This window comes from Eucalyptus grandis, chromosome 3 (assembly GCF_016545825.1).
Source record: "Eucalyptus grandis isolate ANBG69807.140 chromosome 3, ASM1654582v1, whole genome shotgun sequence".
Lineage (NCBI taxonomy): Eukaryota > Viridiplantae > Streptophyta > Magnoliopsida > Myrtales > Myrtaceae > Eucalyptus > Eucalyptus grandis.
The window spans coordinates 32,197,478-32,218,783 of NC_052614.1; the positions used below are offsets into that span (position 1 = coordinate 32,197,478).

The window sequence follows — 21,306 nt, forward strand, 5'->3', positions numbered from 1 at the left end:
TCCTACGTTACCCGTAATATGTGGAAGTATCGACGTAATTTCATAGTCATTCAGTCTGAGTGCTACATGAAGAACATAAGCCAGATGACGGAACGGGAAGACCTAGGATGGCTATGCCGAGTGGAACTTCCATAGCTGAGATGTAGATGTAAGGGTCTCGTCATTGCTAAAGTTAGTCGTATCCGCCCTCCCGCGTGGCGACATGGGGGCGAAAAAGGGAAAGAGGGGGATGGGGTTTCTCTCGCTTTTGACATAGCGGGCCCCGGCGGGAGGCCCGCACGACGGGCTAGAGGCCCGCACGACGGGCTATTAGCTTAGTGGTAGAGCGCGCCCCTGATAATTGCGTCCATTTTATATGTATATGGTTACAATTATCTACGTTCCCAATGTGCTTATGATGTAGCACCCAGTGGACTGTTAGCTAGTGGATAAATTATAACCAGTCCTGCCGGCTTTGATTTGCAGTAAGAGTTCTACCTGTCCAGTAACTTTCGGCTTCATAGAGCTCAAGAGATCTGCTTTTGCTGAACTGGTGCGACTATGGTGCTTCATTTTCTCTGCGATTGGTCGCGATGCAAGGGGGCGACTATGAAGTGTTCTTGAGCTTCAAAGGACTAGACACGCGTCAAGACTTCACCGATTTGCTCTATGGCCACCTCGTGATGCAGGAGTCCGTGTATTCATCGACATGAAAGAACTCGGCATGGGTGAAATGATCATGTCGCACCTGTTCCTAGCGATTGAGCAATCGAAGATCTCCATACCCATCCTCTCTAAACGTTATGCTTCCAATAGATGGTGTCTTAGAGAGTTGACCCAAATGGTGGAATGTAGGAAAAGGAAGGGACAGATAATCGTGCCCATCTTCTACCATGTCAAACCATCCGAGGTTCGAGACCAAACCGGATGTTATGGTGAGGCCTTTCTTTCGCACGAAAACGAGAAGCGATATGACGATGAGACCATACGAGAGTGGAGAGCTGCTCTCCAAGAGGTTGCAAGTTTGCAGGGATTCAACCTCACAGCTAACAGGTACCTAATTATCTTCCACCCTTGACGAACGCCATAATACAGGAGACCACCAAATTAAAGTACGAACCTTTGCATCTCATGGTACCGTGCTTTGTCTGGGTCGATTTAGTAAAAATGTGTACCGCGCTAATTGCGTGGTCTGTTTGTCTAAAGCTGATTGCTGTGTGATAGTCTCCGAAAGGAGAGCGTGAACTTTTTCTTGCAAGCTACTCTAGAGTTTTGACATTATTGGACTTACATTAATCTTTGTGCGTGTGCCTGTGCATACGTGCACGCCTTGATACAGCTATTGCAGAAAAGGTGAATTCGTGAGAGAAGTTGCCGCATATGTGTTGACGGAATTGAAGAGAAACTTCGTTGGAATCGAGCCTCATGTGGAGAAATTTATGAAATTACTAAATGTGGAATCTAGTGAGGTTTGTGTAGTGAGAATACACGGCATAGGTGGCACCGGAAAGACAACGATTGCAATGTCTGTCTACAAAAGAATATTTCATCTCTTCGATGGCTGTAGCTTTCTGGAAAGCGTAAGAGAAAATGCAAAAAAACCAGGAGGTTTAGTTAATTTGCAAGGACAGTTGATTTCTGACCTTCTAGGTGCAATGCATAGACAAATTCCTTCTGTTGATGATGGGATGAAGTCCATCAGAAGTAGATTCTTCCACAAGAAAGTTCTCATTATTCTCGATGATATTGAACCAACCTTTAGACTTGAGCCAATTTTAGGAATTCTTGATTGGTTAGGCTCTGGAAGCAGGATCATAATTACCGCTAGAAACGAGCAAGCTTTAGATGAGCTTAAAGTGTTCCAGAAATATGAGGTGGGGGGAATGCAAGCAGATGAAGCCCGTGTACTTTTTCATGTCTGTGCCTTCAAGGAGAAACATGCTCCAGATGACTTGGCTACTCTGTCAGAAGAAATAGTATCAACTATTGACTGGCTTCCTTTGACTATTGAGGTTGTCGCGTCGTATCTATCTTCTAAAAGAGTGGACGTGTGGGAGGAGATATTAGTCGAGTTGAAAAGAGTACCTCCGCGAGAAGTTCAAAAGCAATTGATGGTAGTCATCAACGCATTACCTTACAAGCAGATACAGGTATTTCTGGACATTGCTTGTTTCTTCATTGGAGAGGATGAAAGTGTTGCATGCTACCTGACTGTGATTCCGCAAGCCGATTGGAATTAAAAGTGCTCATTGACTCGTCTATTGTTAAGATTGAGAACAATAAGCTGTGGATGCATGATCAACTTCGAGACCTAGGTCGGGATATCATCCAATGGGAGCATTGTGAACTTGGAAAACGCAGCAGATTGTGGTTACAAGATGAAGCCTTGGATGTGCTGACAAATGAAAAAGTAAGATCCAAGTTCATCATTGTTTTTACCTTACAATTGTGTGCCTTACAATTCAGTGATCCTTTTTACATAGAGGAAAGACACTTAGGGTGCGTTTGTTTCTTGGAAAATGAATGATTTGGAAAACGTTTTCTTAAAAATGATTGCTTATATTTCTTGAAATTATTATTCATTGATAATTTTTTCATTATTAATAACAATTTATGTATGCATATTCTCATGGACAATGAAAATATTTTTTGTTCATATGTTTTTGTAAGAGATACAAGTGATCATTTTCAACGAAATGTTTTTCAAATCATTCATTTTCTGTAAAATAAATGGACTTTTAATAAAATGATTTCTTTAGTTTGAAGTCTCTAAGCATTTATTATCTTCACATGTTTTCATGGGGAAATGTGAAGTCTCTTGGTAATCCTATATTCCACATGTAGGGAACGGATAGCATTCAAGGTGTTCTTCTCAAATTTGATAGTAGGTCACAGTGTAGTTTTAAACCAGCACATTTCGCAAGTATGTCGAACATAAGATTCCTTAGATTGGATCAGGCGAACCTTGAAGGAAAGTTTGAGCAGCGTCTGTCAAGTTTAAGATGGCTCCACTGGCGAGGTTGTCCTCGTAATCTTTGTGCTGGAAATTTGGATTTGAAGAAATTGGTTATTCTAGATCTTTCCTGGAGCAAGGTCAACGAAAAATGGAATGGTTGGAGAGAAATCAAGGTAGGGAAGTTTATTAATTTTAATCTCATTTGTCATATTGTAGTAGAAAAGTTGACTCTTATGTTATTCTACTTTTTGATAGAAAGCCGAGAAATTGAAAGTTTTGAACCTCACCGGTTGTGTTGACTTGATCAGAACTCCAGACTTGTCTTATTACAATTGTTTAGAGAAATTGATTCTTGAAAGGTGCATTCGATTGGTTGAAATCGGTTCATCGGTAAAAAGTCTGGAGAGGTTGGTTTCACTGAACTTGAGGTCTTGTATTGAACTCAATAAGTTGCCTGAAGAGCTGGGTTCCCTCATATCCTTGGAAGAGATTCTTATAGATGGAACTGCTGTTCAAGAAATTCCTGCCTCCATTGGTCATTTGCAAAAGCTTAGAACATTTAGTGCCTGCAACTGTCTTTCATTGATCCAGCTGCCCGATTCAATTAGTCATGTGAAATCTCTGATATTCTTCGCACTTAATGGCACCAAAATAACTGAACTTCCCTTGTCTGAAGAGTTAGAAGTGCTACAACACTTGTCAATAAATCATTGTAGGTCAATATTGAAGTTACCAATGTCCTTGGGGAGTTTGGCTTCATTGATCAAACTTGATTTATCAAGCACTGGAATTGTTGAATTACCTAATACTGTCAATAAGTTAGATCTTTTAGAAGTGCTCAAAATTGATTTTACTTTTGTACGAGAGCTGCCTGGTGCTATATGGAAGTTGAAGAGGCTTGAAGAACTGCATGCTTCAGGATGTCGGAGTTTGGCTGGGGAAATTCCTACAGATATTGAGAAGCTTTCGAGATTGAAGGTCTTGAGGCTTGGATACTCTCAGATTTGTGGCCTACCCGATAGCATTTCTAGACTTGCCAATATGCAAACACTTGATCTGCTTCATTGTGACAAGCTCCATGGAGTGCTCGAGCTTCCTTCCACTTTAATAAGCCTATCTGTCAGTTCTAAATTGATGGATACAATCCCAGACATCAGTAACCTGGTTAAGTTGGGAGAGTTATTCTTGGCTGATGGATCCCAGGAACTAGTGTTACCTGACCAAGGTCAAGTTGAGGCCAAAGGACACACTAATTTGGAGCTCGGGAGTTTTTCAGAGCTAAAGATATTGCAACTATCTCTGTTAAAGATCCAACTACTACCTGTCGGGTTGGATCTCCTTTGTAAGCTCACAAAGCTCTCCCTTTGCTGCATTCACTTGAAAGAGCTACCATGGCTTCCTCTAGGTTTATTCACTCTCTCACTTCACTAGTACAAATCACGGACAAGATTGCCAGATCTTTCATATTTGGAGCTCTTGTCAGAATTCGAGCTTTCCAATTGTGCTGTAACAAAAGTTGCAGGCCTTGGGCAGTTCAAATCCTTGCGAATTTTCAGAATATCTCACTGCAACCTCCAACAGCTGGATGAGCTGGAGAACTTGATATTTTTAGCATCGTTGAATGTTTCGTGCTGTCAAAGTCTTGAGAGACTTCCCGATCTATCAAAACTGAAGAAGCTGAAAGATATTAAAATCAAGGGCTGTCCGAAGATTCGTGATATTAAAAGTGTGGAACACCTGCATTCCTTTGAGAAACCAATTAGTGCCATAATTGAGACGGAAAGCTCATCTGAGGTAACCGGCACTACTGATTTTCCCTCTGGACTGCATAGATGGAGGTTGGCACTTGATTCGCACATGTCATGTTTGGGATTTTTACTAAGATGAATGAATTCCTTAATATTAACAAAAGTGCATGACATGATGAATTACGATGGACAGGATATTTTCTCCCATTAAAACATGCAGAATAATTTTTCAAATAAAATTTGAGTCATCAAGACTTTGTATTTCTTTCATCTTTTTTACTTCAAAGATGGGTCCAAATATGTAAGACTCCTCTTCTTTAAAAGGGCATTTTACTTTTTCTTGTATTTTTCTGCGATAGACAACCAAAAAACTTCTATTTATGCCAATTAGTTTAATCATGCTTTTGGGAGGTGTTGCTATGTAGTCAATCCAGAGCATTGAACGTTGTATTGGAATCTTAAATCTTTGATGTGGTGCGGAATAGCGCTGACTGCTGTACTAGTATTTTAAATTTTTTTATGGGGTGCTTCCATATTATTGAAGTCAGTTCTTAATTCAAGTACTTTGAATAAATTGGGATGAGTAGCTCATAGAAGGTATTCCATTTTTCAAGACTTTTCTCTTTTAATTCAGACTTGTTTGGTGAGCTACTCTTCCAAGGATATAGTCTGATCAATACCATCAATGAAATCTCAAAACTCATTTGGTCTCTTTCCACGTTCAGTCAGTTTGAATCTAAGCATCAGTCTTTATAACTGTTTGACAGATGGTAGAAGTCTTGTTTGATGCACTGAATACATGCTTACACAAGTTTTGTCACAGGTGGAGTTTAGCAAACCAGCTAATAGCAAACATTCTTCCATTCAGGGTGTCCAATGCAAGGATAAAGGTATGTTGTACATCGAGATTGTCAAATCTGAGTTGTCCTATAAGATTTAAGTATGATTTCAACCTTGCAATGTAGAACACTAAAAGAGGTCATGGCTAGAAAGCTGCTGGACCATAAGGATAGGCAGTCAAAGGATTATTTCAAGCTATGCCATATTATTGGAACTGATTAGACCTTATACTAATTTTTTGGGTCAAATAGAAATTTTTACTCCTTATTTAATGCTCCTCTTCCTCCTAAAGCACAGGCAAAATCTTCTGATTCTGTCAAGTCAATAACTGAAACTATGGGCGCTTCTTCTAACTTGCAAAATTCTCCCTCTGCTGCAGGTTCATCAACCACGTGGCATAGAGTGAAGGTAAGCTACGGACGTCTTGCTTTCTATCTCACTCTGTCAATGAATAATTCTGTATTTCTTTCAGGCTGTTGCTTCCAAATTCAGCTGTCAGATGATTTCCAGAACCAAGCCAACACCCTCTTTTCCACATTAATCAAACTTAAGTGTTGAGCCACAGAGCAAGAAGATGTGCCACTTGACAGGGCATCGACTATCCCTTCTTTGGCAACAATTGGTTCTGCTGTGCCTCCTCCTGCTGCTCAACCATAGTCATCATCAGCAATGGACAAAGATAAAGCCCCTATAATTGTCGAGGCAGATTTATGCAGTCACGGAGAGGAATCTCTTTTCTCAAAGATCAAGTCTCTGTTGAGTGGTGACTCAGGAGAGCAAAATACTGGGACAGAGATGTCAGAAGCAAGTCATTTTGATCTTCAAGCATACCAGAATGCATCGCAAGAGGTGGAAATTATAATGAGTCAGAAACTCCTGGCAATTATGTTTAATACCAAGCTACTTGGTCATTTGTGAGAATTACTGAACTTCTTAGTCGAAGAAAATGCGCCAGAGGTCTCTACTATTGGACATCAATGTGTCTATATCAAATTGCAGAACTTTATTCAGACTGCGGGTGACTCCCTTTCTTCCCAATAAAAGATCCTCATTGAATGTGAGAGGTTAGAAAGGAAGCTCAAAATGGAAAAGTATCTTCTGGCGTCTGACAAGGATGAAGTTCGTTTGATCAAGAAACAATGTGAAGAGAAAGCTAAGAGTGTGGCTGACAATGAGCGAGTTATGACCCAACTTCAAGCAGAGATTGGGGCACGCAAGCAGACAGTTGAGAATGCAAAGTCAGAAATATCATATCTGTCGACAATGAGATTAGAGAAAGTTAAGGAACTGGAGAATTAAGTACGAGCAGGTCCTCAGTATGAAGAGAGAGAATCCAAGCATGGAAAAGAAGAGAAATCAAGCTCAGGATATGATTGACAAAATCAATGTAGAGTGGAATGACTTGTACGCCGATATTAAAGGCCGATTGGCCTCTAAATAGGCTGGCACTTTTCACTTTCCTTTATTTGAATCTTCACGTATCGAAAAATTTTCCATTCTGGCAAAAAACACAGGTTTGGAGTTTCATTCGTGGTTATTTATCATTGCTGAAAGCGTGAAACAAAGTCTATTGAAACAAAGAGAACGCTCACCTCGCAAACTCAGCATGTCACTCGGCTTGGTCTGCAATCTCCGAAGGCTCCCTGTAACTGGAGGCAGCAGGCCATGTAGAGTCCTCTATGCAGCGCCGTGCTTGTCGCTCTTCTTTGCCATAGTCCTCTTTGGAAGAGAAGCGGCCTCTGTGATGATATCGGTGAAATTAGCATAACGTAGATATTCCATGCGTGCTCTCTCCACTGCGAATTTCAGCAAAATCCAGATGTACCCATGCACGCAAAGACGTGGTTTTGTCTATGATGCCTTGTTATCCGGGGGCAACCTTATCCACCATCCAAGTATTTCAAGAGAAATTCTTAACCCTGTCGATAGAGTCGGCAACAGTGTATCCAAGATATGAACAATTTTAGGCTCCGAAGCACCATAATTTAAGATAACGGAAAGACCGCATGGCAGGAATTGAGATATAAAATCTAGGTCAGGACCTTGTTTTAAGTAGGTGGTATCCCTTTAGTACGCCTAGCACTACGTAATTTATATTATGGGTTATATGCATGTTGGTGTGACAATCAATCCAAGTGATTATTCGAGTTGCAAAATTCTAGGTCTTGTGGGATTCAAAATTGGAAAATTTAGGAAATTTTAAGGTTGTTGATATTCTTTTATCTTGTTAATAAAAAATTGTGACCGATAACTTCCTTATCATATCACTCATTAGTAAGTTATCATCATTATTAGAATTAACATCCATACAAATTTATAAATTATCAACTTTTTTTAAGGGCTGATGTTGGCTTTTTAATCAGGATATATATGCTTGTCTATTGATACTGAAATTCCAATTACCAATTTGAACAGTGATGATTAGAGAAATACAATTATCTATAGCAAAATTTTAGTTTATTCCGTGTGTGTTGCTCAAGGTAATGAACTCTGGGCCTGTTTGTTGACGCTCCAAATAGTGTTTGATTCTGTTCTTTTGTTCCTCGGAATAAAAAAAAGAACATAAATTCGTTTGATAAATTTTTTTGTTAGTCAGGAATAGATTTTGGGAGGAAAATTCCAAACAAAGGCCTAAAGTGTCATCGTTTTAGGCCTAAAATGGATTATGTTTCAAATAAAGATCTAAAGTAGCCAAATTGTCTCAAATAAAGATTTGAAGTAGAACTTGTTTTGAATAAGAGCCCAAAGTAGACATATCAATTAAAAAAAAAAAAAACCTAATCTATTAGACCCAATAGCATTTTTATCTTTTAATTTATCTTTTTAATTTTTATCTTTTTCTTTTTCCCCCTCCCTCTATTGGCCATGGCAGAGGTCGCCAAACTCAAGCAAGGGCCACCCTTGCTAGGGTTTGGCAAAGGCATTCCTTTGCCAGATCTGGCGATGGCAACCCCCACCTTCACATGGCCTCATCAGCTCAAGTGAGGGTGAGGGTTGCCCTCACCAATGTCGGACAAGGGCCGCCTTCACCTGATCTGGCGAGGGCAACCCTTATTGGCATTGGGTGAGGGTTGCCTCACTTGGGTTGCCATCGCCCGCCCAGCCTAAGCAAGGCAACCCTCACTCGATGCCCACCTTCACATGGCCTCACCAGCTCAAGTGAGGGTGAGGGTTGCCCTCACCAATGTCGAACAAGGGCCGCCTTCACCTGATCTGGCGAGGGCAACCCTTATTGGCATTGGGTGAGGGTTGCCTCACTTGGGTTGCCATCGCCCGCCCAGCCCAAGCAAGGCAACCCTCACTCGATGCCTAAAGGGTGTCCCTTGCTTGAGGCAGGCAACCTCCACTAGCCATTGATAGCGACAGCTGAGGGACATAAAAAGGAAAAAAAGTAAAAAATAAAAGAAAAGGAAAATAAAAATCAATATATATATATATATATATATTTAGTTATAATTTTTTTGACCAAAAAATCCCTTCTTTGATGGTTGGAATACTCATTGGCTAGTCAAAGGCCCATATTGAGACAATTTGGCAACTTCATGCCATTATTTAATACGATTTTTGACCACTTTAAGATCTTATTTGAAATAAGGTTTACTTCAAGCCCTTATTTAAGTAAACGAGAGTACTTCAGACTCTTATTTGAAATTTTCCCATTATAATAGTCACCGGCTGGCCAAAGGCCCTTATTTAAGACATTTTGGTAATTTCGGACCCTTATTTCAAATGATTTGGCTACTTTAGACCCTTATTTTAGACAATTTGACAACTTCAAACCCTTATTTGAAACAATGTCCATTTTGAGCCATTATTTAAGAAAATAAGCGCACTTTAACCCTTGTTTGAAATTTTCCCTAAATTTGGAGCAAAATCAAAAAAGTAGAAAAAAGTTACTTATTACTCTTGAGAACAATTCCAAAATCAAAGCAAATCATTTTTTTTTTCTTTTCTTTTCTTTCATTTTCTCTTCTTCTTCCTCATTATCAGCCACCGGCCATAGCGATGTCTAGCGACCGGCTAAGTGAGCTCCGGTGAGCTCGTCGAAGCCTCATCGGTGGCTGAGTGAGCTCACGTGGCCATTGACAAGGTCAACCTCACATCAGCTAAGTGAGGCTTTAGTAAACTCACCGAACCTCGCCCTAACCTAGTGAGGCTCTAGTGAGGTTGCGGGCCATTACCAACGACCGACTAGAGAAAAAGAGGGAAGGAAAAAGAGAAAGATATAATAAAATTATTAAAAAATTCAAAGAAATTTTAAGTTACAAAAAAATTTAAGAGTTATATTAAATGCATTTCTATTCCTAGAATAAAAATTTTGGGCATTAAATGCTCAAAATCTTGTCAAGGGAACAAAATAAAAAAAATCATTTGTGAGTAGAAATTATTTTCAAGAACCGAATGATTACCAAATCCACCCTTTTTGGCCATCTTCCATTGTCAAGACAAATAGTTTTTTGAAAAATCCAGATGAGGGGTTTTCCAAATTCATGGTACTTTTTGCAACAGTAGCTTTTTAATGCTCTCACATATGAAGATTTTCTATCTTCCATATGCTCTAAAGCTCATTCACTTTGTGCGTTTTATTTTAGTGCAGAAAATGGAGGAGCAATCTTTCTGAATCATTAATGAAGATAGAATCTATTCAAATTAAACTAATCTTCTCGTTTAGGCTATTGAGTATTGATAATTTAACAGTGACTAAAAGTAGTAAGTACGTGATGGGTCATTTCCTGCCGAGGACCTCAAGCTCCATCCGATGTATCATTTGGCCACATTCTCCGACAAGAATCTACATTTATCTTCAACAAAAATAAACTAGTTAGAGTATGATAATTAAAGGAGAATCAGACTTGAATATTTTCCTTTCAATATTTTCTTTTGGATTTTTATTTTTGGTCAGAACTTTGCACTTGAATTCACCTCCTCATTTTTTGCCATTTCTCCCCCTTTTTTGTTAATTTTTTTTCTCAATCCTTTTCCTCAATTTTCTTCCCTTTTACTTTTTTTAATTGCATGACGATTATATACTCAGAACAATTAACTTTCAAGAGATATATTTCTACGTTACATATGCCATTTGGTCAAAGTTTGAAATAATTATTAAATAAAAAATATTTTCATTATCGATAATAATTATGTCTAAATATTTTTCATTTATTTATTTTATAAAGGTTCACAATGGAAACAAATGATGCTTTGTCAAAATTTATAATTAACAATTAACGAAAGATTAAATTGAACAGGAGTAAAACCGCGACAGAGACGTGGAAATGACAAATGATTTCACACACTCAACGGTCATTGCTACTTTGCTTTCGTCCGCTGGTTCTTGGAAGCCTTCATTGGATTTAGGATTAAGCACACTGGATTGCTCAAATCAAGAACTACTTGGACCAGTTCCTAAAGGGATCAATCCAGTTTCCGGTTCAATAAAAATGGAATTGGTAATTGTCAGTCAGATTCTGATTCCGAAGGGGAACTAGACCGGATCAAATCGGAACTAGATTGGACTAACCCTCTCTTTAAAAACATGTATTTTTAAATTTCTTTAAAGTACAAATAAAACTTAAAAATAGTAAACAATTCTTGTATTTTTCTTATTTATTATTATTTTTTTTTTTTTTTTAAGCTAAATAGTTGGTTCCATGGGACTGGATCGATCGGTCGGTCCTATTCTCCATCCTAGATCTGTCCAGTCCGGTTTCTTATCTCAAAAATTGGGAAACAGATCGGATTTGAACCGATTACCTCTAATCGGATCTGGTCCAGTCGCAGGAATCAGTTGACCGTAGAAATTCCGCACGGACGGAGCACCTGCTTCCCCATTAATCAACCTGGGCAGAGCGTCGCATTGTCAAGAGTCTGTCCGAGGAAGTTTTCCGAGCATTCGTGAGTCTCCTTTGCAGCTGCAGATGGCGAAAGATGGTCCTTACGGCGGTTCGAGCTCTGCATCATCAGCTTCGTGTACCTTCCTTCTTTCTGAGACTTTTTCTGTTTTCTAGGCAAGGAGAATTTGCAATTATGATGGTCTCAAAAGTTCTGAAGAGATTGAGAAAGGCTAAGCTCAATTTGTCTGACAAATTAGTCGGAATTGAAGACCGCTTGCCTGAGCTGAGAAGAATGTTGGATACTGACTCTGACTCTAGTGACGTGCGGATGATTGTCATCTCCGGCATTCCAGGCATTGGTAAGACAAACCTCGCAAAATCTCTCTACAACGATATCTGCCACCTCTTTGACCGTCACAGCTTTCTCGGTGATATTGGAGACACTACTGACAAGAAGGCTCTTCTAGCTTTGCAAAATCAGTTGGTCTCTGACATCGTCCAAAGGGACTCAGCAAAACTCAAATCGGTTGAGGAAGGAATCAGCTTCCTCAAATTAAGATTAAGCACCTGGAAAGTCCTCATCCTTTTGGACGACGTGCATGAGAAGTCTCAGCTTGAAGCTTTGGTTGGAAGTCTCGATTGGTACGGTTCAGGGAGTAGGATCATTATCACAACCAAAAGAGTTCTCAATTTATGTGAAATAGCAGAAGCTGATGACGTGGAAACTTACAAAGTCCCAGAGATGGAGGATAGTGATGCTCTTAAACTTTTTTGTAGATACGCCTTTGCTAAGGATTGTCCAGAACATGACTATGTTGATCTGTCTGAAAGAATTGTGTCCGCTACTGGAAAACTTCCATTAGCTGTTGAGCTCGTAGGTTCACACCTGTCTCTGCTTCGGGATAAAAGAGGAGCTTGGGAATCTCTACTGGAGAAGTTACAAAATGTAACTGATGATAAAGTCGAGAACAAGTTGAGAATAACTTACGAACAATTAAACATTTTCCAAAGGCATATCTTGTTAATAAAAAATTGTGACCGATAACTTGCTTATCATATCACTCATTAGTAAGTTATCATCATTATTAGAATTAACATCCATACAAATTTATAAATTATCAACTTTTTCTAAGGGTTGATGTTGGCTTTTTAATCAGGATATATATGCTTGTCTATTGATACTGAAATTCCAATTACCAATTTGAACTGTGATGATTAGAGAAATACAATTATCTATAGCAAAAGTTTAGTTTATTCCGTGTGTGTTGTGCAAGGTGATGAACTTTGGGCCTGTTTGTTGACGCTTCAAACAGTGTCTGATTATGTTCTTTTGTTCCTCGAAACCAAAAAAAGAACAAAATTTATTTGAAAATTTTTTTGTTAGTCGGGAATAGATTTTGGGAGGAAAATTCCAAACAAGGGCCTAAAGTGTCATCAATTTAGGCCTAAAATGGATTATGTTTCAAATAAAGTTCTAAAGTGGCAAAATTATCTCAAATAAAGACCTGAAGTAGAACTTGTTTCGAATAAGAGCCCAAAGTAGACATATCAGTTAAAAAAAAAAAAAACCTAATCTATTAGACCCAATAGCATTTTCATCTTTTAATTTATTTTTTTTTTCTTTTTTCTTTTTCCCCATCCTCTATTGGCTATGGCAAAGGTCGCCAAACTCAAGCAAGGGCCACCCTTGCTAGGGTTTGGCAAAGGCATTCCTTTGCCGGATCTGGTGAGGGCAACCCCCACCTTCACATGGCCTCGCCCGGCTCAAGCGAGGGTGAGGGTTGCCCTCACCAATGTCGGACAAGGGCTGCCTTCAACGATCCGCGAGGCAACCCTCGTTGGCGTTGGGTGAGGGTCGCCTCACTTGGGCTGCCGTCGCCCGCCCACCCAAGCAAGGCGACCCTCACCCGATGCTTGAAGGGCGTCCCTTGCTTGAGGCAGGCGACCTCCACTAGCCATTGATAGCAACGGCTGAGGGACAGAAAAGGAAAAAAATAAAAAAAAATAAAAGAAAAGGGAAAGAAAAAGAAAAAATCAAAAATATATATATAGTTATATTTTTTTGACCAAAAAAATCCCTTCTTCGATGGTTGGAATACTCACCGGCTAGTCAAAGGCCCGTATTGAGACAATTTGGCAACTTCATGTCATTATTTAATACGATTTGACCACTTTAAGATCTTATTTGAAATAAGGTTCACTTCAAGCCCTTATTTAAGTAAACGAGAGTACTTCAGACCCTTATTTGAAATTTTCCCATTAGAATAGTCACCAGCTAGCCAAAGGCCCTTATCTACGATGTTTTGGTAATTTCAGGCCCTTATTTCAGATGATTTAGCTACTTTAGACCCTTATTTTAGACAATTTGATAACTTCAAACCCTTATTTGAAACAATATCCATTTTGAGACCTTATTTGAGAAAATAACCGCACTTTAGCCCTTATTTAAACTTTTCCCTAAATTTGGAGCAGAATCAAAAAAGTAGAAAAAATTTATTTATTCCTCTCGAGAACAATTCCAAAATCAAGGCAAGTCATTTTTTTTTCTCTTTTTCTTTTCTTTCATTTTCTCTTCTTCTTCCTCATTGTCGGCCATTGGCCATAGTGATGTCTAGCGATCAGCTAAGTGAGCTCCGGCGAGCTTGTCGAAGCCTCATCAACGGCTAGGTGAGCTCGCATGGCCATTGACAAGGTCGACCTCACATCAGCTAAGCGAGGCTTTAGCAAGCTCATTGAACCTCGCCCTAACCTAGTGAGGCTCTAGCGAGGTTGCAGGCCATTTACCAACGACTGACTAGAGAAAAAGAGGGAAGGAAAAAGAGATATATATAATAAAATTATTAAAAATTCAAAGAAATTTTAAGTTACAAAAAAATTTAAGAGTCATATTAAATGCATTTCTATTCCTAGAATAAAAATTTTGGGCATTTCAAATGCTCAAAATCTCGTCAAGGGAACAAAATAAAAAAGAATTATTTGTGAGGAGAAATTATTTTAAAGAACAAACTGATTATCAAATGCACCCTTTTTGGCCATCATCCATTGTCAAGACAAATAGTTTTTTGAAAAATCCAGATGAGGGGTTTTCCAAATTCATGGTACTTTTTGCAACAGTAGCTTTTGAATGCTCTCACATATGCAGATTTTCTATCTTCCATATGGTCTAAAGCTCATTCACTTTGTGCGTTTTATTTCAGTGCAGAAAATGGATGAGCAATCTTTCTGAATCATTAATGAAGATAGAATCTATTCAAATTAAACTAATCTTCTCATTTAGGCTGTTGAGTATTGATAATTAACTTTGTAATTTAACAGTGACTAAAAGTAGTAAGTACGTGATGGGTCATTTCCTGCCGAGCACCTCAAGCTCCATCCGATGTATCATTGAATAAACTAGTTAGAGTATGATAATTAAAGGAGAATCGGACTTGAATATTTTGGCTTTTAATATTTTCTTTTGGATTTTTATTTTTGGTCAGAACTTCGCACTTGAATTCCCCTCCTCATTTTTTGCCATTTCTCCCCCTTTTTTGTTAATTTTTTTTCTCAACCCTTTTCCTCAATTTTCTTCCCTTTTACCTTTTTTTTAAAAAAAAAATTTGCATGACGATTATATACTCATAACAGTTAACTTTTAAGAGATATATTTCTATGTTACATATGCCATTTGGTCAGAGTTTGAAATAATTATTGAATAAAAAATATTTTCATTATTGATAATAATTATGTCTAAATATTTGTCATTTATTTATTTTATAAAGGTTTGCGAAACAAATGACGCTTTGTCAAAAATTTTAAATTAACAATTAATGAAAGATTAAATTGGACAGGAGTAAAACCGCAATAGAGACGTGGAAATGACAAATGATTTCACACACTCAACAGTCATTGCTACTTTGCTTTCGTCCGCTGGTTCTTGGAAGCCTTCATTGGATTTAGGATTAAGCACAATGGACCGCTCAAATCAAGAACTACTTGAATTGAACCGGATTGGCCGGTTTGGTCCAGTAGCTAAAGGGATCAGTCCAATTCCCGGTTCAATAAAAATATATATATTTATTTATTTTCTTAAAAATACAAATAAAACTTAAAAATAGTGACAATTTTTGTATTTTTCTTAATTTTTTTTTAAAAAATTGCTAGGTAATTGATCTCATGGGAACAAAAACCAGACTAGACCTGTCTGGTCGTTTCCAATCCTAGATCGATCTGGTCCGGTTCCGATCCCAAAAATTGGGAATTGATTCTCCCAATCTGATTCTCGAATTTTAGTTGCAATCGGATCGGATTGGGACCATCACCTCTAATTGGATCTGGTCAAGGCCCAGGAACCATTTGACTGTAGAAATTCCGCACGGACGGAGCACCTGCTTCCCCGCTAACCAACCAGGGCAGAGCGTCGCATTGTCAAGAAGAGTCTGTCCGAGGAAGTTTTGCGAGCATTCGTCAGTCTCCTTTGCAGCTGCAGATGGCGAAAAAAGGTACTTACGGCGGTTCGAGCTCTGCATCATCAGCTTCGATGACGGGAAACAACTTCGACGTGTTCCTGAGCTTCAGAGGAAGCGACACCCGACATGGGTTCACTGATGTTCTCTACAGAAGCCTCGTCGATCACGGGGTTCGCACCTTCTTAGACGAAGAAGAGCTTTCCGATGTAGAGCACATCAGGAAGCAGCTCCCCGAGTCGATCAAGCTGTCGAAGATTGGCATCCCGATCCTGTCCGAGGACTATGCCTCCAGTAAGCCGTGCCTTCGTTTTACTAGGTAAGGTTGAAGAAGGATCTGTAACTAGTTTTGCTTTGTTTTCTTTTCTTTTCTCCCTTTCTTGTCCTGAATAATGTGGCACTCTCATGCTCAATTCAATTGATTTCACAGTAAATTGCCCCCGTAGACGAAAGTGACGGTCTGTTAAGGGTTGCGATGGGCATGGCCAATGGTCACTCTGAATTGACTGGGGTACACTCTTGCATTTGTACCGAGCGTTTAACCATTCCGTCCCATTCACGTTTCATCAGTTTCAGATCTTTATCCCCAGTTAACAGTGTCCATGACTTTGTGTACTTTGCTTCTTTCTGAAACTTTTTCTGTTTTCTAGGCAAGGAGAATTTCTAAAAATGATGGTCTCAAAAGTTCTGAAGAGATTGAGAAAGGCTAAGCTCAATTTGTCTGAAAAATTAGTCGGGATCAAAGACCGCATGCCTGAGCTGAGAAGAATGTTGGATACTGACTCTAGTGACGTGCGGATGATTGTCATCTCCGGCATTCCAGGCATTGGTAAGACAACCCTCGCAAAATCTCTCTACAACGATATCTGCCACCTCTTTGACCGTCACAGCTTTCTCGGTGATATTGGAGACACTACTGACAAGAAGGCTCTTCTAGCTTTGCAAAATCAGTTGGTCTCTGACATCGTCCAAAGGGACTCAGCAAAACTCAAATCGGTTGAGGAAGGAATCAGCTTCCTCAAATTAAGATTAAGCACCTGGAAAGTCCTCATCCTTTTGGACGACGTGCATGAGAAGTCTCAGCTTGAAGCTTTGGTTGGAAGTCTCGATTGGTACGGTTCAGGGAGTAGGATCATTATCACAACCAAAAGAGTTCTGAATTTTTGTGAAATGGCAGAAACTGATGACATTGAAACTTACAAAGTCCCAGAGATGGAGGATAGTGATGCTCTTAAACTTTTTTGTAGATACGCCTTTGCTAAGGATTGTCCAGAACATGACTATGTTGATCTGTCTGAAAGAATTGTGTCTGCTACTGGAAAGCTTCCATTAGCTGTTGAGCTCGTAGGTTCACACCTGTCTCTGCTTCGGGATAAAAGAGGAGCTTGGGAATCTCTACTGGAGAAGTTGCAAAATGTAACTGATGATAAAGTCGAGAACAAGTTGAGAATAACTTACGAACAATTAAACAGTTTCCAATGGCATATTTTTCTCGACATAGCTTGTTTTCTTTTTGGAGAGGATAAAAGAATCGCATCGTACATGTGGGATGAGCTTAAATTGTATCCTTCTTTTGAAGTCGAGATGCTTTGTCTCATGTCCATGGTAAAGATTGGAGATGACACTAGGATGTGGATCCACGATCAGCTTAGGAAGCTGGGCAGGAAAATTGTTCAAGAAGATTGCATGAAACAAGGGAACAACAGTAGACTATGGGCCACTGAAGCTCGGAAGATTTTTAAACAAGATGAGGTCAGATTTGACATTTCCTTTTTTGGTCTGTCTATTGAATATGTAACTCTCCTTGTTTTGATCCCTTTTGGAAAGAGTGAAGCATAAATCATCCTCAGTTCAATTACTGTATTGGGGTTTCGTTGGCTTCTGTCTAACAATGGTGTTTGACCAACAGAGCCAAATGAAGGTTGAAGCTCTGTGGCTTGAGATGGATAACACTGAACAAAAAGACATGGATGGTCGATCGCAGACCTATTTGACTGGTGACCAATTTAAAACAATACCAAATCTCCGTCTTCTCATTTTGGATCACTTTGACATTAAGAAGGATTTTAGAAATCTTCTTTCAAAGTTACTTTGGCTCCGTTGGCATGGCTGTCCGAGAGCTTTTAATGTAATCAATTTGAACTTGGAGGTCTTGGTTGTTCTTGATTTATCGTGGAGCAAGGTAACTGAAGGTTGGGAGGGTTGGAATAGTATAAAGGTAGCTCAAATACTTTGCATTTCCCTTTTCACTTGAATACTTACTGCAACATTAACAGTTTCTGTCTATTTGTATTGCTTGCAGTTGGCAAGGAAGTTGAAAGTCTTAATTCTCAGAGGCTGTGTTGACTTGATACAAACTCCAAACTTCTCTAATTTCGAGTCTTTGGAGATGCTGATTTTAGAATATTGCTCTCATTTGGTTCGAATCGACCCATCGATTGGTCAGTTGCAACGTTTGCAAATTTTAGATCTGAAATTTTGCACTGACCTCGGTAACTTGCCCAGAGAACTTGATTCTCTTGAAGCTTTGAGAGAGCTCCGACTTGATGGAACTTATATAGAAGATATTCCGGTCTCCGAAGATATGAAGCATCTTAAAACTCTCAGCGCCTGCAACTGTAAATCATTGGCACGATTATCCAGTGAAATTGGTGACATAAAATCTCTAGAATTTCTTTCGATTGATGGCTCTGAACTTACCACACTCCCGGAGTCAATTAAAAGGCTAGAAAAGTTGAAACAACTGTCTTTGAGAGATTGTCGATTGTTGTGGAAACTTCCAGACGCCATTGGAAAATTGACATCATTAGAGAATCTGGATCTCTCGAGCACAGGAATAGATCAATTACCACGTGCCATTGGCAATATGTGAAATTTGAAGGTGCTGAAAATGGACGGAAGTTTCATTAGAAAGTTCCCTCGATCTATCGGAATGCTGAAGAAGCTTGAGGAGATTCATGCATCACGCTGCAGGAGTTTGGAAAAAATTCCTGAGGAGATCAAAGGCTTGTCTCGTTTGAGAAATTTGGTGTTGTCAGATTCCAATATTCCCAGCCTACCAGGGAGCATCTCTAGTCTTTCCCACCTTCAAAACCTTGATTTATATGGCTGTGACAATCTTCATGAGGTTCCTCTGCTTCCCACTAGTTTAGCCACTTTGCATCTCACTTATGACTCAAGTAAATTGAAGTCTTTGGATATTTCAAATCTGACCAATCTCAAAGAGTTGTACCTTGCCAATAATATGGAGGAGGCATCTCCCGGCACAGACGGATATTTGATGGTGGAGCCAATCAGCCTTTCGGGGATTGGCAAAGTGACAAAAGTTGAGACCTTGAAATTGTGCCTCCCAGGCTTCACTAAACTACCGGAAATGGATGCTCTCAAGCAGCTAAGGAAGCTTGATCTTCAATGTCCAGACCTACAACATCTCCCACGACTACCCAAAAGTTTGAAAAAACTAACCCTCCGGGACTGCAAATCCTTAAAGACATTGCCGGAGCTTAAGTATCTCATGTCTCTATCTGGATTGGAGCTTCTGTTATGTTCTGTAATGGAAATCGAAGGACTTCAAAATCTCTCATCCTTGGTAACCTTGCTTATTTCTCACTGTGAGCTGGTAAAGCTAGACGGCCTCGAATGCTTGACATCCCTGAGAACATTGACCATCTCATACTGTGATTCCCTTCAAGGACTGCCAGATTTGTCGAACTTGAAGAAGCTGAGAACGTGTCATATCCAACATTGCAAGAACATAACTCAAAAGGACAGCCTCTAGTAGTCGAGCTCCCTAGAAAGGCCAGATATTTGCGAAGGTCGTGGTACGCCTCTGGTCTAAATGAGGACTTGAAAGAAATCCATTTCATGCTTCCTCGAGCAAGTCTGAAGTTTCTGAGGCCAATGTTCATTCTAAAGGTCACGCGTCTTTTCAATTTAATGATGATCCATAAGTTTCACTTGCATTGTTGGACTTCCTTGTAACTGGAATGCCTTCTTCTCGGATATTTCCATTTTTCTTTCACTTCTTTAGAGAATGCAATATTTTTCCTTTATGAAGTTATTCTCAACAATGCCCAGCAATTGCTTGGTATACCACTTAACACTTTGACTTCATTGTACCGTTTTCACAAATATGTGAATGAGTGCATGAATCAGCATTTCTGACTTCCCTAATCATTCGGGCCATTGCTCTTCTTAATTTCTTCCATCTAACTGACTGATTATCCTTAGTAAGATGATATGCCCATTTATTCAATATACGTGGAGTATTCGCTAGCAGGAGTATTGTAATGGAAGAAATAACTGGATGTGATCTCTGTTCATTTCTTTTGCCCACCGATGATGTATAGAATAGTCATATCCTAATGCGATGCAGAAAGGCCAAATATATGCTCATACACCTCTACATAGACAATACTGAGGGAAAAATCACCATGGCATGCACTTTTTATGTGGGAATTATTTATGTGATTAACGGGAGGCACCCGATAACCCTGATGATCTAGATTATTATAGGATGAAAAATTCAAAAAGAATGATGAATTGGTGTTACTGAACATCATCTGGCATTAGTTTGTTGTTTTTCCCCCTTGAATGAATTTTACATGCTAAGTAGTTTATCTACTTGAATGAATATCATTCGACTCGTTTTAGTGTTTTCTGGGTACTCTGAAATATCTCTGTGAACTAATGTCTCGGGCTGAGCAGCCAACTTAGGCTGTGCAGCAGGTAAAAATGCCCCATCATGAATAACCCGGATTATTATAGCACATTCCAGGACGGTCCTGCCTTTCACAACCAAATAAAATGCATCTCTTTGTTGCTAGGCCTGATCAGACTGAAGATTCAGAACCTGTGAAGAGAACTGCATACTTACAGGACCCACTTATTATAGTTTCCTTCTTGGTTAGTCCGTGGTAGTAAAGACCAGGCTGAGGAATCTTATGTCACATGGGTAGAGGAGCAAGGCTTTTGATATTTACGTCCTGCTTCGTTGGATGATCCACGCCAAAGAATGTAACATTTCTGGATTTTGTTTTGTTTTCTAGACACATTCCATAGAAGTGTTTCCCTTGCATTTCTGTTGGCTATTTCTACGATTTATTTTGTTGAAATCTGCGAGATCTCAGCACCCACTCTGTCATCAGTTTATGATCTCTTAATTCCTAGATTTCCGGGAATGTACCATAATATGGTTGTGTGGTGTCAACTGTCAACTTAAACAGATTCTTCTGGACAAGAGAATTGAAAGAAGAAAAATGCAAACGGATTTCCTGAGAATTGACCACCACAAGTTAGTGGCATTCAAACATGAGGCTTCCCGATGTTTCTATGAGCTACAACAATGAAGAAAGCCATGGATTGACAAGAACGGTACAGATGATTTGTGACCCGACGAACTTAGATTCAGAAGGCTAGCAGGTCGTCTTACGTCTGCTAAAACAACAAATGCTATGCCAAGTACCTTTTGTTAGACCTAAATCTAAAAAACATTAGGAATATGAAGC

At 39.4% G+C, this 21,306-nt stretch overlaps 4 protein-coding genes across 8 annotated transcripts; all 4 read left to right on the top strand.

Moving 5' to 3' along the window:
• The first annotated feature begins 703 nt into the window (after nt 1-703).
• On the top strand, nt 704-2,219 carry LOC108958175 (disease resistance protein RPV1-like). The gene is made up of 2 exons (XM_018870163.2): nt 704-1,032; nt 1,319-2,219. The coding sequence occupies exons 1-2, from the start codon at nt 704-706 to the stop codon at nt 2,217-2,219; spliced, it is 1,230 nt and encodes a 409-aa protein (XP_018725708.2).
• On the top strand, nt 2,193-7,060 carry LOC104437204 (disease resistance protein RPV1-like). Of its 3 annotated transcripts, none has more exons than XM_039308149.1 (6): nt 2,193-2,389; nt 2,824-3,108; nt 3,191-4,729; nt 5,507-5,573; nt 5,903-5,931; nt 5,996-7,060. In XM_039308149.1, the coding sequence occupies exons 1-3, from the start codon at nt 2,270-2,272 to the stop codon at nt 4,364-4,366; spliced, it is 1,581 nt and encodes a 526-aa protein (XP_039164083.1). In that variant the 5' UTR covers nt 2,193-2,269; the 3' UTR covers nt 4,367-4,729; nt 5,507-5,573; nt 5,903-5,931; nt 5,996-7,060. The 3 variants fall into 3 exon arrangements, with proteins under 3 accessions (XP_039164083.1, XP_039164085.1, XP_039164084.1); XM_039308151.1 differs by having other exon boundaries at nt 2,928-3,108; XM_039308150.1 differs by having other exon boundaries at nt 2,938-3,108.
• A 4,436-nt stretch (nt 7,061-11,496) lies between these two features.
• Nucleotides 11,497-20,758, top strand: LOC104437212 (disease resistance protein RUN1-like). 3 transcript variants are annotated; one of them, XR_005549801.1, is made up of 5 exons: nt 11,497-12,354; nt 17,270-17,551; nt 17,709-18,017; nt 18,102-19,714; nt 20,626-20,758. XR_005549801.1 is itself a non-coding variant. In XM_039310092.1 (4 exons), the coding sequence occupies exons 1-4, from the start codon at nt 11,548-11,550 to the stop codon at nt 18,669-18,671; spliced, it is 1,968 nt and encodes a 655-aa protein (XP_039166026.1). In that variant the 5' UTR covers nt 11,497-11,547; the 3' UTR covers nt 18,672-19,963. The 3 variants fall into 3 exon arrangements, 2 of the variants coding, with proteins under 2 accessions (XP_039166026.1, XP_010048417.2); XM_039310092.1 differs by lacking the exon at nt 20,626-20,758 and having other exon boundaries at nt 18,102-19,963; XM_010050115.3 differs by lacking the exons at nt 11,497-12,354; nt 20,626-20,758 and having other exon boundaries at nt 16,457-17,551; nt 18,102-19,963.
• LOC120291815 (disease resistance protein RUN1-like) lies at nt 18,690-19,577 on the top strand. The gene has a single exon (XM_039309558.1). It carries the CDS (start codon nt 18,690-18,692, stop codon nt 19,575-19,577), a length of 888 nt encoding a protein of 295 aa, XP_039165492.1.
• Nucleotides 20,759-21,306: the final 548 nt, after the last annotated feature.